Source organism: Bufo bufo, chromosome 11 (genome assembly GCF_905171765.1).
Source record: "Bufo bufo chromosome 11, aBufBuf1.1, whole genome shotgun sequence".
In the NCBI taxonomy this organism is placed as follows: Eukaryota; Metazoa; Chordata; class Amphibia; order Anura; family Bufonidae; genus Bufo; species Bufo bufo.
Genome location: NC_053399.1, coordinates 49,324,180 through 49,341,956, shown reverse-complemented (window position 1 = coordinate 49,341,956; position 17,777 = coordinate 49,324,180). Strand labels below are relative to the sequence as shown.

General features: G+C 41.7%; 1 protein-coding gene across 1 annotated transcript in view; it reads left to right on the top strand.

Annotated features, from left to right (window-relative positions):
* Positions 1-17,777, top strand: part of RYR3 (ryanodine receptor 3) — a 734,312-nt gene that overhangs the window by 150,578 nt on the left and 565,957 nt on the right. Inside the window, exon 2 of the mRNA XM_040412592.1 lies at positions 3,940-4,059. Coding sequence (XP_040268526.1) covers positions 3,940-4,059 — 120 coding nt within the window. The remainder of the gene's footprint in view (positions 1-3,939; positions 4,060-17,777) is intronic.

Genomic DNA, 17,777 nt, shown 5'->3' with positions numbered 1-17,777 from the left:
ACATGCGACTTGTGTGTTCTACCACATGACAGCAGATATTGATGTGTCTATTTTGGACATCTGAGTAAGTGACGGTCAGGAATGTGTGAACGCTACCAGAATGAAGGAAGCAGCAGAATGTAAAGAATCTAAATCAGAGTATAGAAAGCAACACTTAGACTGCCGCCCAAACTACGAGCACTATTCTGTTAACTTGTGCACTATATACTATGGACCAGACTATAAAGGGTATTAGGGCCACATTAAAAGGGTTTTCCTAAAATTGACATTTAAAGCATAGGTGATAAATGTCTAATTGCTAGGGGCAATCCCACTGGGACCCCCACTATCTCTGGAGCCACCCCTTCCTCCTTACCCTTCTGACCTCAGTGATGAGGAGTTTGAATAGAGAGGCCATGAAGTACGTATGTGCTTTTTTGTAACTCCCATTGACTACAATAATTTGTGGCGAACACAGAAAGGGAAAGGCGCTTATAGGGTAGTATGTCTGGTATTTGAAGAAAGATGTTGAATGATTGTGCTCCTCTCTATGTGTAGACATAACACTAGTGCGTGTTGTGGATACAGCAGGTCTGTGCTGCCGATGTCCTCAAATTCTCAGACCATGGGGTGGCCAACCCTCCGGTACGGGGTATACAGAGTGGGTTAGACCACCAGTCAGGAGGCTCAACTGTCCTTCCGCACTCTCAAACCTGACTTGAAAAAGGAGTATATATACTCTGAAACACATTTTCACCAAGGTTATCAATAAAGCTATTTTAATCATCTCATGGTTATGGTCATGTTTGGGTCAAGAGGTGTCCAAATTGTGCAGGCTCTTCTCTGTCTGCATCTCCTAATCCGCTCCATAAACTACAATAGTGAGCATAACGCACATGCACGGCTTGTTCTTTTCTTCCTCTCCTTCTTCTCTTGGCTGCTATAAGCCATTTTCCAGAAGCCATGAGAGGTGGGACCCCACCACTTATCAGACATTTATAAAGTAACATACATATGCTATTAACGCCTGTAATCAAAATACCTTTTTACTCTGTACAAATGTTTCTGAATAGGCATCCTTACAAACTTTAGCATTGTGGTCTTCATCTCATCGAAGGGTGGTATAGGATAAAAAAAGATCCAGAAACAATTCAACACCTGTCTATGGGATGTCTTTGGTATTGCTACTCAGCTCATTGAACTGAGGTTTTTGGAAAGAAGTATGCTTGTTATCTAATCCCCTGTGAAAAAAAGGGTGCTGCTACACATAGTTTTTTTGGGTGTGCCTGAAGTGTAGTGGCACATGCACATTCGGCATCTGCACTCCACCACTACTCAGAGCAATGGTGCAGGCACAAGATTGATGGGGCCAGACAAGATGTCAAGGGAACAAGGGGAGTCCACAAAGTATTCCAAAACCAGCAAAGTGGATGAGATTTTGTAAATCCACAGCATTTGTATGCAGATTTCCACTAGAGATTTCACCCTTTACAATGCACATTCTGTACTTTTTTTTTATTTTACGCACCTATATAGCGCTGACATATTCAGCAGCGCTTTACAGGCATTGGCATCAGAATCAGAATCAATTTATTTGGCCAAATAAGTTTGCACTTACAAGGAATATGACTTGGCAGTTGCTTGACAGACACAAACAAAACAGTACAAGGACAGACACTATGGATGGTGCAGGACAGGGACAGACAGTATGGATGGTGCAGGACAAGGACAGACAGTATGGATAGTGCAGGACAAGCACAGACAGTATGGATAGTGCAGGACAAGGACAGTATGTGAGTTTTAGTGGAAATAAACAGGGATTAGTGTTCGTTTTCAGTTCTATGCTGTAATGCTTCCAAGTCATAGCAGCTTTAGCGTGGTTCTGCATTAAGCAAGGCAACTGCCTGAGGGAAAAAGCTGTTCCTGTGCCTGGAAGTTTTAGTAGCCACTGAACGGTATCTCACTCCTGAAGGCATAGGCTGGAAGATGGAGTGAGAGGGGTCTGAGGCAATCACACTGTCCCCAGTGGAGCTCACAATCTAAGGTCTAGTAAGGTTTAGTATGTCTTTGAAGTGTGGGAGGAAACCGAAGAACCTGGAGGAGAACATACAAACTCCATGCAAATGTTGTCCATGGTTGGATTTGAACCTAGGACCCCAGTGCTAACCACTGAGCCACTGTGGTGGCTAACCTGAGTCATTTATAATACTGGTGGGACAGAGGCGCCTTTAGGATAACTAAGACACTAAGATCTGAGTAAGATTGCTGCCTGTGCTACACAACCTTATTTTGGCATAATGCCATATTTTTAGATTATACTACTTGAAGGCTGCAATAAAAAAAATGACATCGAAGAACTTATTTGGAGCTTCATTACATTGGCTTTATTGGTTAGAGCCACTGGGGTTCCATCGTCCCAAAAGAGGAAATGATTCTCGAGTCCAACAATCATCAATAAAGTCTAATAGGTTTTGAATTAACTAATTAGACCCTGGTGACAAGTGATTGCCTCCAAAGGAAGCCAATTTTTTTTACTTATCCTTGACTATTGGGGTCCACTCTGGTTTTATGAGTCCTAGGTCCACGGGAGGATCCTATGGTACTCTGATCCCTTTCAGTTTGACTGTGGCCAGAGCTAAATTGTTGGGATATCAGATACAATGTAGCAACACAGCAACAGCAAAACTTGTCATATCTAAAACATTACATCTGTTTGCCATATGGGTTCAAGCCAAAAGTACCCTGTGCCCATTCTCCATGCATCATAATATTATAGGAGGGAAAACATCACTCTCCTGTGGTACCTACTCATGCAACCAATGTGATCAGTGTGACTGACACAAATGTCACCAAGCTATACTGGCCTAAATATATCAAGTAAAAACACAAATGCAATAGCACTCTGCAACCAGCACTCTGCCCTGCCTCCATGCTGGATGTTGAATGAGGCATTGATGTACATTTTGGCCAAAGCGTAACAAGCCACTCACCACGTCAAGGTCGCCTCTGAGTGATCCCTAACACTAGTACCTACCTGTTATGGGCCATGATAGCCACACAAAATAACAGGTAGGTACTAGTGTTAGGGACCACTCATAGAGGCGACCTTGACGTGGTGAGTGGCTTGTTACGCTTTGGCCAAAACGTACACCAATGCCTCATTCAACATCCAGCATAGAGGCAGGGCAGAGTGCTGGTTGCAGAGTGCTATTGCATTTGTGTTTTTACTTTTGTATGTGTATTTCGCCATAGCGATGTGCACCTGCATACAGGGTTGTGCTGACTGAATCCCCCACATTTTTTCTAAATATATCAAGCCCTTCTCCCTATAGCTCTGCTGGGTCTCTACTAAATGGCTGGAAAATAAGAGCCAATATACTTCAGTCTGAATAACTGGAAGCATGGAAATACATTACTGTGTTAATTTATCATGAGGGTAATATTTGAAGTCAGCTTGGCTTGAGTTTGTTTTGGCATACTTTGCAACAAATTTATTAAATGTCAAATATTATTTGTTAAATTTGGTGCATTGTGAAACCTAACTTTTGTCTAGATATGTTCCTCCAGTTTGTATATTCCCCTACTGGAGTGGGTTCTTTACTTTAGCGACTTTTTAAAGAGTTAAATTGGTAAATCTGGAGTGAAACTCATTAACCTAGCTAATTACATCCACTTCCCCACATGCTTTTCAAAACTGGAGTGGAGTAAAAATGCAAAAAGTCTAAAATGTTTGTGCAAGTAACCCCAAAATGTTACAAAAGCCCTTTGCAATTTTTAAGACCATAATTCTGGAATCCAGGGGTGATACATTTCACCTAATGTGCTTTTTTATTGTCCTTCCTGCTGAAGGCTCTGCAGTTTCCGGTACTTGAAAGAAGATCTTAAAATCTCAGTTTAGGTTGCATAGGATTTGATTATGCAATACTGTAAACTAAATAACCGTCAATTTCTGTTCCATAGGATGATGAAGTTGTCCTTCAGTGTGTCGCCACCATCCATAAGGAGCAGAGGAAGTTCTGTTTGGCAGCTGAGGGACTTGGGAATCGACTTTGCTTTCTGGAACCAACTTCAGAAGCCAAAGTAAGAGATTGTTTTTTTTTTTCTCAATCTGTCATATCCGAAGAAATAATATTGGCAGTCCTGCCCTGTCAAGGATAAATTATTAGATTATTATTTTAAAAAAATATTATTTAAAATTGTTAGAGTAGATTTTGAATTATTTTGTAAATTGTATTCATGGCAAAATAGAAACATAAAAGAATACAAATTTTCCTAATTTTTACATGCTATATTTTAAAAGGGTTTTCCAGGATTGTAATATCCTCAGGCCATCAGTATCTGAATGGGAAGGGTCTGACACTCCACACACTGCCGATCATCAATGATGCTCAAAGTTAGCGCCAGAACTAAACAGCTCCGTCCGTTGTGTAGTTGACAGAGATGGTAACTGCAGCATTGCTCCAATTCACTTCAGTGGGAACAGTGCTGCAGTAACCATATCCTTCCACTAAACAATGGATGAAGCTGTGTAGTACCAATGCCAGAACAACTGATCGGCATGGCAGGCCAACAATATTAAAATCCTGGAAAACACCTTTTAAGGTAGTTTGTTCAATAAATATTAATCCCATAAAAATAATCCACTGATTCTCCCATGCATAGCAATGTAAAATTTGTGTACACTGTGTAACATATAGTGCAATTACAGCAAACAAAAGCTCTCTTTTATCTTTACTTGTATCGCCCTGTCTTAGCTTTAGATGCAGCGTCTGTACATGGATGATAATCATTCAAGTACAGAGCTTTTTTGAACAAATCCACAAAAGTAGATGAGGCTGGGGTACAACAGGCAAAAGTTTAGTGGTCGCAGGTAATTGTTATTAGCTTGGAATACTGGTCATTTTCCACTTCATTCAAGGCCCTCTGAGCAATCCTTCACCACTGTACCAGTCCACCAGTAATTGTGGGGCATGGACAGAATGTAACATAGCCCCTTACATGTCAATTAATAGATTTAATAAAGCACTATTTGTTTTCATTTGTTTGCAAAGGTTACACATATGGTATGTCTAGACTCTTTTATACTCAAGAAACCTTAGAGACCAAGAGCCGTACATGTATGACACGTGCTGAGCTATAATCCAGTGCATCCTGAATGTACATTGTGAGATTAAAGCTCTTGCAATCTAGGAGGAGCAGTTTAGGTACCTGGCTGTTACTGAGGAGAAAACAATACTGCTTTATTACTGCTTCTACCTTCTCCTTTCCTTGGTGCATAGCACTCAGTGAGTAGAGTAGAGAGTGTAGTGAGTAAATGAGGCTTGCTAGGCTGCTTCCTCTATTAGATCAGCCAGTCACATGATTGCCTGCTGTTTTGAGCAGAGCTGCTGTTTCTTAGCAGACCCAGATCAACTCTGCATTTGTAAAATATAACTATCCCCCTGAGATTTTTTTAATTGACCTCGGAGACATATAATATACTAATTGAAGCCCTCAGATGCTGTGTTCAACGCTGATCGCAGCATCTGACAGTCACATTGAGGCCCTTCAGTGGTTAATCATGGGTTAAAAACAAAAAATACATACCTCATCCATTTTCTCACGGAGAGGCCGTCACGGCCATCATGATTGAGGAAAACATGCAAAATCTTACTAGCTCTGGCGTGTGACGTCACCACATCATCACTCTGGTCAGGCACGGTGACGTCATCAGTGAGAAAATGGATGAGGCAAGTATGCATTATTTTGTTTCTTAACGCCATTTCAGAAAAATTTGATTCGTTACCACGAAGCGCAAAATTAGGCTTCTTGATGAATCAAATTTTTTCTAAAGTTTGAATCGAAGTCCACTTCTTTAACTTCGATTTACTCACCACTATCAAAGGCCATAAACAACTTTGGGGCATTTTTATTTTTGTATACTACTTATTTTGAGTTAAAATATTTTTTCAAACTTGTTATTAAGAATTGTTAGCAGTTTTTTCCTCTACAGCTTGCTGTGTTACTGAATCTGTAAACTGTACTTTCCTCACAACTCAGAAATACTTGTTCAAGTTAAATTGTTATTAAATTGATCGAGAATTCAGCTTAAAGAGGACCTTTCACCTGCCCTTATGCAGTCCCAGCAATGATTCAATAGTGTCAGGCTGTGCAAGGAAGCAAGTCTGCAGATGCAGTGAAACTGAAAGTTGTAGAGGAAAAACTGTTGAACGTTTTTAATAAATATCAGTTGCAAAAATTATCTGTAGCACAAATTCTGTAGCATACAGTAATAAAACCTCAAAGGAGTCCATTGCCTTTAAAGGGGTTGTTTACCCCTGTTTACCCTTGAGGGCCTCTCCAGTTATTGGCTGCAGCAGCAACATGACCCACAACAAACTGGATGTTGACACAGGGAGACCTGAGAGCTGCAGCAGTCCAGTGAGGAAACAAAGGTGCCAGAACCCAGCGGGGGCGATGAGGTAAGTGTGGCTTCTTCCTCAGGTCTAGCACATTGTGGCGTCTGCCTGAGAGACCACCAGGGGTGAATAACCCTTTTAAGGCCCTTTCATACCTTAGAGAAAGCTGCTTCAACAGAGCTTACAACACCTTAAAGTTGATATGGGCATAATAATTTTAAAGAGCCTTTGTTAGCATGATCAGTCCATATAAAACCAAGCATACTGCCTGGTAGAGTTGATTATGCTGATTGAAATGATACCTTCCTTTTGTATGTATGCTAAACAGCTGTAGAGATATGTGTTTTTATTCATATGGAAATTTCGCATGTTGGAGCACCAGGGAAGGGGCTAAATCCATGGAGCACTGCTATTGTAGCACCCCTTAATTGATAGGGCTAAACATTAGCATGCTAGACTAAGCAGAGCTGTGTCATAGCCTGTACATATCATATACACTACTTACTATAGCCTTACATATTACTGGTTTATTCACAGGCACAGTACATGTATATGATCATAAAGAAATCAGTAACATGTATTAGCTTTCTAAGCATAGAAAACCACCCTTCTCAATATGATAAGACTGTAGCCTGAAGTTAAATGGTCACCCTTGCATGTAGATGCCCCAGGTTCAAATCCCAGGAGAGACTTCTAGATTTTTTTTCTTCAGCCCCCCCCCCCCCCATTTAACCCATAATAATATAATATAATATAAAAATAATAAAATAAATATAATATAGGAAAAAAATATTGAGAATGGAGGTTTTCTATACTTAGAAAGCTAATACATATTATTGGTGCCTTTTATAATCATATATTGTATCTATGAATAAACCAGCAATATGTATTAGCTTTCTAAGCATAGAAAACCTTGATTGTCAATAAATAACCTTTTCCATGGGTTTAATTAGACATACAAAAATAAAGAAATTAGTGTTGAGTGAAGCGAAGCATTCAAAGCAAAATTCATTCCGAAGTTTAGGAAAACTTTGAATCGCAACGAAACTGAATTCTCTCGTGCTTCGTCGTAATGAATACATTTTTCCTAAAATGGCAGCTGCACATGTTACAAGGTGAAAGTGAGAACCCTGGGAATGCTAGATCACCCATAATGCCATGCAGCCAGCCAATCCACAGATAGTCATCCCCTGTGATGTCACGTTCTTGTAAAATCCTCATATCACGCGGTCTCTGCCATTGTCCTGTGAGCTGAGCATAGGAAGAGATCTGGCAAGCGATCATGCACTAGGGACAGTGTTGCTGAAAATAATTCATAGAAGAATATTACAGAGGATAGAGACGAATAAATGAAAAGTTCGATTCGGCTGATTCACCGAATTTTACAGAAAAATTCGCTTCGTGGCGAATTACTTAGTCACTAAGTAGATTTTTTTGCAGGTAGCGGGTGCAATGACAGGGAGTTCCTATAGCGCCACCCCCGTCATTGTACCCCTCAGATGCCACGTTCATACATGATCTCGGAATCTAAATGTAAAAACTGTGTAAAATTAACCATAAAAAAATAATAATTTAATCTTTCAGGCGAATCAAATTTATCCTGATAATCGGATCGAATTCCACTTTGTGGGATTCGATTCGCTCATCTCTAGAGAGGGACAGTGCAGAGAGACTTGTATTTGATTGACAGGGCCAGGCAGGTGTGATCACTTTTGCACTGCTTGGCCCTGTCAATCAAAGTGAAGAGGGCGCAGTCGTTGCAGAGAGAGCTGAGCCTTTAGGTGTATCGGTAACGCCCCGTTGCCCCTAGAGGCTCATTTGCATATATTAAAACATAATTTTTCTCAGTAATGCAGGCACATATGAACATGGGACCAACACAGATGTCTTCAGCTGCCAAGAGCACATAGAACAGGTCAGCCAGTGTCATAGGTAGAAATCAGCTGATGGATGCCCTTTTAAGTATAATTTATCTGGTAATCTTATTGTTTAAAGTATAGGAATAAATTATTTTTATTTAAAGGTATTTTTCATCTAATGACCTATTTAGTGTTGAACAAATCAAGCTTTAGATCCTAGATCCGAAGTCTATTTGTTCTAAACTTTGTTTGAATGCCGTATGGAGATTCGTCTCCGTACAGCATTCATATGTATGAGCTCCGGCGAGGTGAAGTGAGTTATAACCAAATTCTCGCGGGACTTCGTTGAATAACTTCAAGATTTGAGTTTTCAACTTTAAAACCACTTTAAAACATGGATTTGAAGTCGGCTTTGGTACCGAGGTATCCGTCGGTACCGAAACCTACTTCGGATCTATATTTTAAAATGGTTTTAAAGAGGACCTTTCATCTGTTATAGTAGGCGGGTCTTCTCTTGTCCTGTGGGTGTCTCCTTCTCCTAGGCTACAGCGCTGGCCAATCGCAGCGCACAGCTCACAGCCTGGGAGAAAAAACCTCCCAGGCTGTGAGCTGTGCGCTGCGATTGGCCAGCGCTGCAGCCTAGGAGAAGGAGACACCCACAGGACAAGAGAAGACCCGCCTACTATAACTTAAGAAGCAAAGGTACCGGAGCCTATAACGGGAGCGGCGCCCGGGGATAATAGTAAGTGCAGTGAGATCCCCGGGCGCCGCTCTATATGGCAGCATACTCAGTTAACATCGTTTATACAGGTGAAAGGTCCTCTTTAAAGTGTAAAAATCGATGGCCAAAGTTATTGTGTTAACTGACTTCATCTCACCAGAGCCCCTACATTTTAATGCTGTATGGACACGGGTCTCCGTACAGAATTAAAACAAAGTTTGGATTGAATCAACTTTGGATTTAGGATCCGAAGCTCGATTTGCTAAATACTACACCTATCCTTAGGATAGGTCATCGATATCAAATCGGTTGGTTTCCAACTCAGAGCACCCCCTATGATCAGGTATTTGAAGGGGCCACAATGCTCAAGCAAGCAATGTGTATTGTAACTGTAGACCATCAATATACTGAAGCCAGAAAACATCTTTAAAGGGGTTGTCTCACTTCAGCAAATGACATTTATCATGTAGAGAAAGTTAATACAAGGCACTTACTAATGTATTGTGACTGTCCATATTTCCTCCTTTGCTGATTAGATTCATTTTTCCATCACATTATACGCAGCTCGTATCCATGGTTACCACCACCTTGTAATCCAGCAGCAGCAGCAGCCGTGGTTGCACAATATTGGAAAAAGCACTGACCTCTCTGTTGGTCGAGACTGTGGGAGTGAGCAAGTCCAGCACCTTTTCCTATAGCGTGCAAGCACGACCACCGCTGCTGTTTGGCAGGTTGGTCGTAACCATAGAAACCAGCAGTGTATATTGTGATGAAAAAAATAATCTAGCCAGCAAAGGAAGCAACATGGACAATCACAATACATTAGTAAGTGCCTTGTATTAACTTTGTCGACATGATAAATGCCATTTGCTTAAGTGACACAACCCCTTTAAGTTTTGCCATTACCAGGACATGTCAGAAATATCTGATTGGTAGCGGTCTTACCTCTCAGACCAGTCCATGAGAATGGGCAAGCCTGGCACTCTATGCCAGACAAAGCGGTGTGTGTACATTTCTAGGCACACTTACTACTAGTGAATGGGAAGTATAGAAACAACAGTGCAAGCTCACTTGCTGTTTCTGTATATCTCGAAAACTATAATACAATGTAAGCTTTCCACAGGTGACCAGTTAGGCCTCTTTCACACGAGCGTGTCCGGATAAGGTCCGGATGCGTTGCGGCAAACCCGCGCGAGTAGTTACCCAATTGCAGTCAGTTTTGACTGCGATTGCGTTCCGTTGTTCAGTTTTTGTCATGCGGGTGCAATGTGTTTTGCACGCGCGTGATAAAAAACTGAATGTGGTACCCAGACCCGAACTTCCTCACAGAAGTTCAGGTTTGGGTTCAAGGTTGTGTAGATTGTATTATTTCCCCTTATAACATGGTTATAAGGGAAAATAATAGCATTCTGAAGTAAGAATGCATAGTACAATAGGGCTGGAGGGGTTAAAAAAATAATAATAATAATTTAACTCACCTTAATCCACTTGTTTGCGCAGCCAGCATCTCCTCTGTCTTCTTCTTTGAGGAATAGGACCTTTTGATGATTTCACTGCGCTCATCACATGGTCCATCACATGATCTTTTACCATGGTGATGGATCATCTGACGGACCATGTGATGAGCGTAGTGACGTCACCACAGGTCCTTTTCCTGTGCACAGCAAAGATGAAGACAGAAGAGAAGCCGGGCTGCGCGATTTTTTTTTAACCCCTCCAGCACTATTGTACTATGCATTCTGCATTAACCCCTTAAGGACTCAGCCCTATTTCACCTTAAAGACCAGGCCATTTTTTGCAAATCTGACCAGTGTCACTTTAAGTGCTGATAACTTTAAAACGCTTTGACTTATCCAGGCCATTCTGAGATTGTTTTTTTCATATTGTACTTCATGACACTGGTAAAATGAAGTAAAAAAAAAATCATTTTTATTTATAAAAAAATACAAAATTTGCCAAAAATTTGTAAAAAATTGCAAATCTCCAAGTTTCAATTTCTCTACTTCTATAATACATAGTAATACCACCAAAAATAGTTATTACTTTACATTCCCCATATGTCTACTTCATGTTTGGATCATTTTGGGAATGATATTTAATTTTTTGGGGATGTTACAAGGCTTAGAAGTTTAGAAGAAAATCTTGAAATTTTTCCAAAATTTTCGAAAACCCAATTTTTTTGGGACCAGTTCAGGTCTGAAGTCACTTTGCGAGGCTTGCATAATAGAAACCACCCATTCTGTAAACTACACCCCTCAAGTATTCAAAACTGATTTTACAAACGTCGTTAACCCTTTAGGTGTTCCACAAGCGTTATTGGCAAATAAAGATGAAATTTCAGAATTTAAATTTTTGGGCAAATTTTCCATTTTAATACATTTTTCCCAGTAACAAAGCAAGGGTTAACAGCACAACAAAACTCAATATTTATGGCCCTGATTCTGTAGTTTACAGAAACACCCCATATGTGGTCGTAAACAGCTGTACGGGCACACGGCAGGGCGCAGAAGGAAAGGCATGCCATACGGTTTTTGGAAGGCAGATTTTGCTGGACTGTTTTTTTTGACACCATGTCCCATTTGAAGCCCCCCTGATGCACCCCTAGAGTAGAAACTCCAAAAAAAGTGGCCCCATTTTAGAAACTATGGGATAGGGTGGCAGTATTGTTGGTACTAGTTTAGGGTACATATGATTTTTGGTTGCTCTATATTACACTTTTTGTGAGGCAAGATAACAAGAAATAGGTGTTTTGGCAGTTTTTATTTTTTATTTACAACATTCATCTGACAGCTTAGATCATGTGATATTTTTATAGACCAGGTTGTCACGGATGCGGCGATACCGAATATGTATACTTTTTTTTAATTTATGTAAGTTTTACACAATGATTTCATTTTTGAAGCAAAAAAAAATCATGTGTTAGTGTTTCCATAGTCTGAGAGCCATAATTTTTTCAGTTTTTGGGCGATTACCTTGGGTAGGGAATGATTTTTGCGGGATGAGATGACGGTTTTATTGGCACTATTTTGGGGTGCGTGTGACTTTTTGATCGCTTGCTATTTCACTTTTTGTGATTTAAGGTGACAAAAAATGGTTTATTTAGCACAGTTTTTATTTTTTATTTTTTACGGTGTTCATCTGAGGGGTTAGGTCATGTGATATGTTTATAGAGCCGGTCGATACGGACGCGGCGATACCTAATATGTATACTTTTTTTTCCCCCTATTTTTTACCAATTTTTTGTTTAACTTTATTTGGGGAAAATGACGTTTTTGTTTATTTTTACTTGAAACTTTAAATTTTTTTTGGGGAAAACTTAATTTTTCAACTTTTTTTTTCACTTTGGGACTTGAACTTTGGGGGGTATATTCCTTTACAATGCATTCCAATACTTCTGTATTGGAATGCATTGGCTGTATGAGTAATACTGTGTGTATAACTCATACATCTTCCGGGGCCTGTGAGATCCAGGGGGCTGGATCTCACAGGCTCTTCACCGGAAATCAGCGCGATGCCTTCCTTAGACATCGCGCTGCCTTCCATGCCATGGGGTCCCCCCCACAACCGCATGGGGACCCGATGGCACAGCAGCCGCAACCGCAGGTAAAGCCGCAAACCGCAGGTCTGAATTGACCTGCGGTTTGCGGCGATCGCCGATACGGGGGGGTCACATGACCCCCCCGGCGTTGTGACAGGATGCCCGCTGAATGATTTCAGCGGGCAACCTGTTCCGATTAACCCCCGCCGTGCCGCAATTGCGGTTTAAACCTATGACGTACCGGTACGTCATGAGTCCTTAAGGACTCGGGAAACATGCCGTACTGGTACGTCATGTGTCCCTAAGGGGTTAAGAATGCTATTATTTTCCCTTATAACCATGTTATAAGGGAAAATAATAAAGATCGGGTCCCTATCCCGATCGTCTCCTAGCAACCTTGTGTGAAAATCGCACCGCATCCGCACTTGCTTGCGGATGCAATGCGATTTTTACGCAGCTCCATTCACTTCTATGGGGCCTGCGTTGCGTGAAAAACGCACAATATAGAACATTCTGCGATTTTCACGTAACGCAAAAGTGATGCATGAAAATCACTGCTCATGTGCACAGCCCCATAGAAATGAATGGGTCCGGATTCAGTTCGGGTGCAATGCGTTCACCTCACGCATTGCACCAGGGCGGAAATCCGCCCATGTGAAAGAGGCCTTAACACTGTTTTCGGGATCAGTGGGAGTCGAGGGGATAGATCCCTACCAACCAGACATTAAAAGACCCTTTTAAATGTCTAGTCTTCCTATATTACTTGTGATGACTGAGGATAATCCTTTTAGTTACAAGTAATGATTGAAAAAGTAGACGTCACACAAGTGTCTCTTAGATGGATTTGGCAGCTGCTCTGATTTATTTCTCTGAATGTGCTCTGCAGTGTTCTGGCATACTCAGATGGTGCAGTACATTAGGTTTTCATCTTGCTCAATCTCTGCAGAGCTAAAAGGCAGAAGATGTTAAGCAGCACAGAGAGGGATAACGCACTGCAGAGAGGGTCATGATGGATTAATTAAACTGGCTGCAGTGAAATAACTACTCTTCAGATGGCTGCAGAAAACAGGCTTGCCTTAGCTTGCATCATTCTGTTGGGTGGGAAAGCAATGTGTCATATGTACAGATGAGCAAAGCGAGTCTAAACTAATCAAATTAGTTACAAATTTTCCCCAATTCGAAAGCAAAATGATTCTAAACTAATCAAATGAATTACACCTTCCCCCCCATTCATTTCACAAATGAATCCTTCAAAATAGTTGAAGACAGAGAAGGAGTCACCAAAAAGGGATACTTTTGGGACCATCACCATTTTTAATTTAAAAAATAAAAGCCAGTGCAGCCAGTGGTAAAAGATCATGTGATGGATCATGTGATGACCGGAGTGACATCACCACAGGTCCTTGACCTATAATGAATGCTCACCACAGGTCCTGTTCAGTAAAGAAGACAGAAGGAGATGCCGGGCATCGCGATCAAGTGGACTAAGGTGAGTTAAATTTTATTTTATTTTTTTAACCCCTCCAGCGCTATTTTACCATGCATTCTGTATTCAGAATGCTATTATTTTCCCTTATAACCATCCGCACTTGCTTGCGGATGCTTGCGATTTTCACGCAACCCCATTCACTTCTATGGGGCCTGCGTTGCGTGAAAAACGCAGAATATAGAGCATGCTGCGATTTTCACGCAACGCACAAGTGATGCGTGAAAATCACCGCTCATGTGAACAGCCCCATAGAAATGAATTTGTCGGTATTCAGTGTGGGTGCAATGCGTTCAACTCATGCATCGCATCCGCGCGGAATACTCGCCCGTGCGAAAGGGGCCTTAGTGTTAGACCTAGGTTGGATACAGTCCTAGGAGACCCAGTACTGGCATACGTTATTGGGGGCATTTGCAATTTTATGTTGATTTTCTCCATTTTCCCCGAGGCAGCCCCCTGATATGAGTATTGGAGCATTTCAAGGCTTCTTCTGGAGATCCGGTGATGTACTGGGCTCTCCATGGGAGAAAGCTAGGCAGAGGTTTCTGCCGAGCAGTGAGCCCGAGGACGTCACTGGCCTTAATGGATGAGCTTTAGCGATGCCCTAGCCTGTAAAACGGCTAAGGCAATGCTAAAGCCTGCCCATCAGTGCCGATGACCTCACCGGCAACACTGCTAGGCGGAAACCTCAGCCTAGCAGTGTAAAAATATAAACAAACAGCCCTTGCCTTACAGATACAGCGCAGGGCAAGGGAGAGCATCGGAGCATGTAATGCTCTGATGCTCATATCAAGGGGACTTCCTGGGTGCAAATTGTAGCTAAAGGCTCATCGGCCCTGGTGCAAGAGTTCCGCTTGGGCCCCCCTTCCCTCAGTGCTTTGTGTTAAAGGGCAGGGGAGCTCCTAGCCGTCCTGCTGCCTGAGGAAAAAATTTAAAATCCCCCCTCCCCTTCCGATGCCATATTCTTGACCTAACCCCTTCCCTCCAGCCAGGGGTGTAACTTGACCAGCATGCACTTTCTATAATACCAGATTCTTCATATGCGGCACAAGGTTCTTTGGACCCCATCAGGCACCTGGACCCAGTAGCAATTGCTACCTCTGTACCCCCTATAGCTACGCTCCTGTGGACAACCCTTTTAAAGGAAAAAAAAAAAAAAAAGTTGTAGTTCTTAGAATATGGTGACACTGCTTCATTTTGTATTTCATCAAGTCACTTTCCGGTCACCTGTTGGGGAGTGTCCTTGCAGATTCTGACACTGGCAGCACGGATTGGATAATTTCAGACTCTGCAGGGACACCCCCCCCCCAACTGGTAGTTCCCCGTTCAACCTGCTGGCAATTTATTCATTAACTTCTAAATGGAACAGAGGATTTCCACAACATAGAGTTAGATAAAAAGATGCTCCAGAACTAGTGCCAAAAACAGGCCAGATCTCCACCAGGTCCCATTATAGTCAATGGGGCCAGGCGGTTCTCTACCCTCGCTGGAGCAGCCTGACGGAAGATTTTAGCACTAGTATGAAACTAGCCTGAAGCCTGTGGATTCACTATACGAGTTTATTTCAACTTACATTTTATCTTCCTTAGGCCTCATGCACACGACCGTTGTTGTGTTCCGTGTCCGTTGTTCCATTTACCGTGATTTTCTGCAGACAGATTGACTTTCAATGGGTCCGTTGAAAACTTGGATAATGCCCCGTTTGTCATCCGCGTCCGTGATCCGTGTCCGTTTTTTTCCTATCATTTGCAAGGCAAACTTGACTTAGATTTTTTTTTTTCACTTTTTATGTCTGGTGATCCTCCAAAAATCAAGGAAGACACACGGAAAAAAAAAACGGAAACGGATCACGAAACAACGGAACCCAGTTTTGCGGACCAGGAAAAAATACTGTCGTGTGCATGAGGCCTTAGGCCTCATGCACACGACCGTTGTTGTGTTCCGTGTCCGTTGTTCCGTTTTCCGTGATTTTCTGTGGACCCATTGACTTTCAATGGGTCCGTTGAAAACTCGGATAATGCACCGTTTGTCATCCGTGTCCGTGATCAGTGTTTCCAGTCCGTCAAAAAAATAGGACCTGTCCTATTTTTTTCACGGAAAACGGTTTGCGGACCCATTTAAGTCAATGGGTCTGTGAAAAAACACGGAGGCACACAAGATTGTCATCCGCGTCCGTTTTGTCCGATTGTCATCCGCATCCGGTGGCATCCACCACCATAGTGTGCCATTGTAAAAAAATATATATACAGTGGATATAAAACGTCTACACACCCCTGTTAAAATGTCAGGTTTCTGTGCTGTAAAAGAAATTTGACAAAAATAAATCTCCCACAGCAGAAGCCATGGTCTACAGAGAGCTTCCAAAGCATCAGAGGGATCTCATTGTTAAAAGGTATCAGTCAGGAGAAGGGTACAAAAGAATTTCCAAGGCATTAGATATACCATGGAACACAGTGAAGACAGTCATCATCAAGTGGAGAAAATATGGCACAACAGTGACATTACCAAGAACTGGACGTCCCTCCAAAATTGATGAAAAGACAAGAAGAAAACTGGTCTGCGAGGCTACCAAGGGGCCTACAGCAACATTAAAGGAGCTGCAGGAATATCTGGCAAGTACTGGCTGTGTGGTACATGTGACAATAATCTCCCGTATTCTTCATGCGGATGGGGATTTTCTGAGATTTTCTGAGATTTCTGAGTTGTGTTATCTAATCTAAGCAAACACCTTCAATTGCTTTTCAATGGCTTTTGTCTCAAGATAACGCGATGAGTTAAGAAATGTAAGCTAAGAGCTGGAGTGCTAACCCTGCTACATCTGTATGTCTGGGCTATGGGTAGAGTGGCAAGACAAAAGCCTTTTCTTACCAAGAAAAACATCCAAGCTAGGCTACATTTTTCAAAAACACATCTAAAGTCTCTCAAAAGCATGTGGGAAAGGGTGTTATGGTCTGATGAAACCAAGGTTGAACTTTTTAGCCATAATTCCAAAAGATATGTTTGGCGCAAAAACAACACTGCACATCACCAAAAGAATACCATACCCACAGTGAAGCATGGTGGTGGCAGCACCATGCTTTGGGAATGTTTTTTCTTCAGCTGGAACTGGGGCCTTAATTAAGCTAGAGGGAATTATGAACAGTTCCAAAAACCAGTCAATATTGGCACAAAACCTTCAGGCTTCTGCTAGAAAGCTGAACATGAAGAGGAACTTCATCTTTCAGCATGACAACGACCCAAAGCATACATCCAAATCAACAAAGGAATGGCTTCACCAGAAGAAGATTAAAGTTTTGGAATGGCCCAGCCAGAGCCCAGACCTGAATCCGAATGAAAATCTGTGGGGTGAACTGAAGAGGGCTGTGCACAGGAGATGTCCTCGCAATCTGACAGATTTGGAGTATTTTTGCAAAGAGTGGGCAAATCTTGCCAAGTCAAAATGTGCCATGCTGATGGACTCAAACCCAAAAAGACTGAGTGCTGTAATAAAATCAAAGGGTGCTTCAACAAAGTATTCGTTTAAGGGTGTGCACACCTATGCAACCATATTTATTTTATTTATTTTTTCTTCTCTCTACCTAAAAGATTTCAGTCTATTTTTCAATTGAGTGGTACAGTTTATAGGTCACATTAAAGGTGGAAAAAGTTCTGAAATGATTTATCTTTGTCTCATCACAGAAACCTGACATTTTAACAGGGGTGTGTAGACTTTATATCCACTGTATATATATTGTTTTGCTCTGGTAGATAGGGTAAGCGGGTGCAGTGCAGAGGCAAAATACAAGTTCTTAACTCA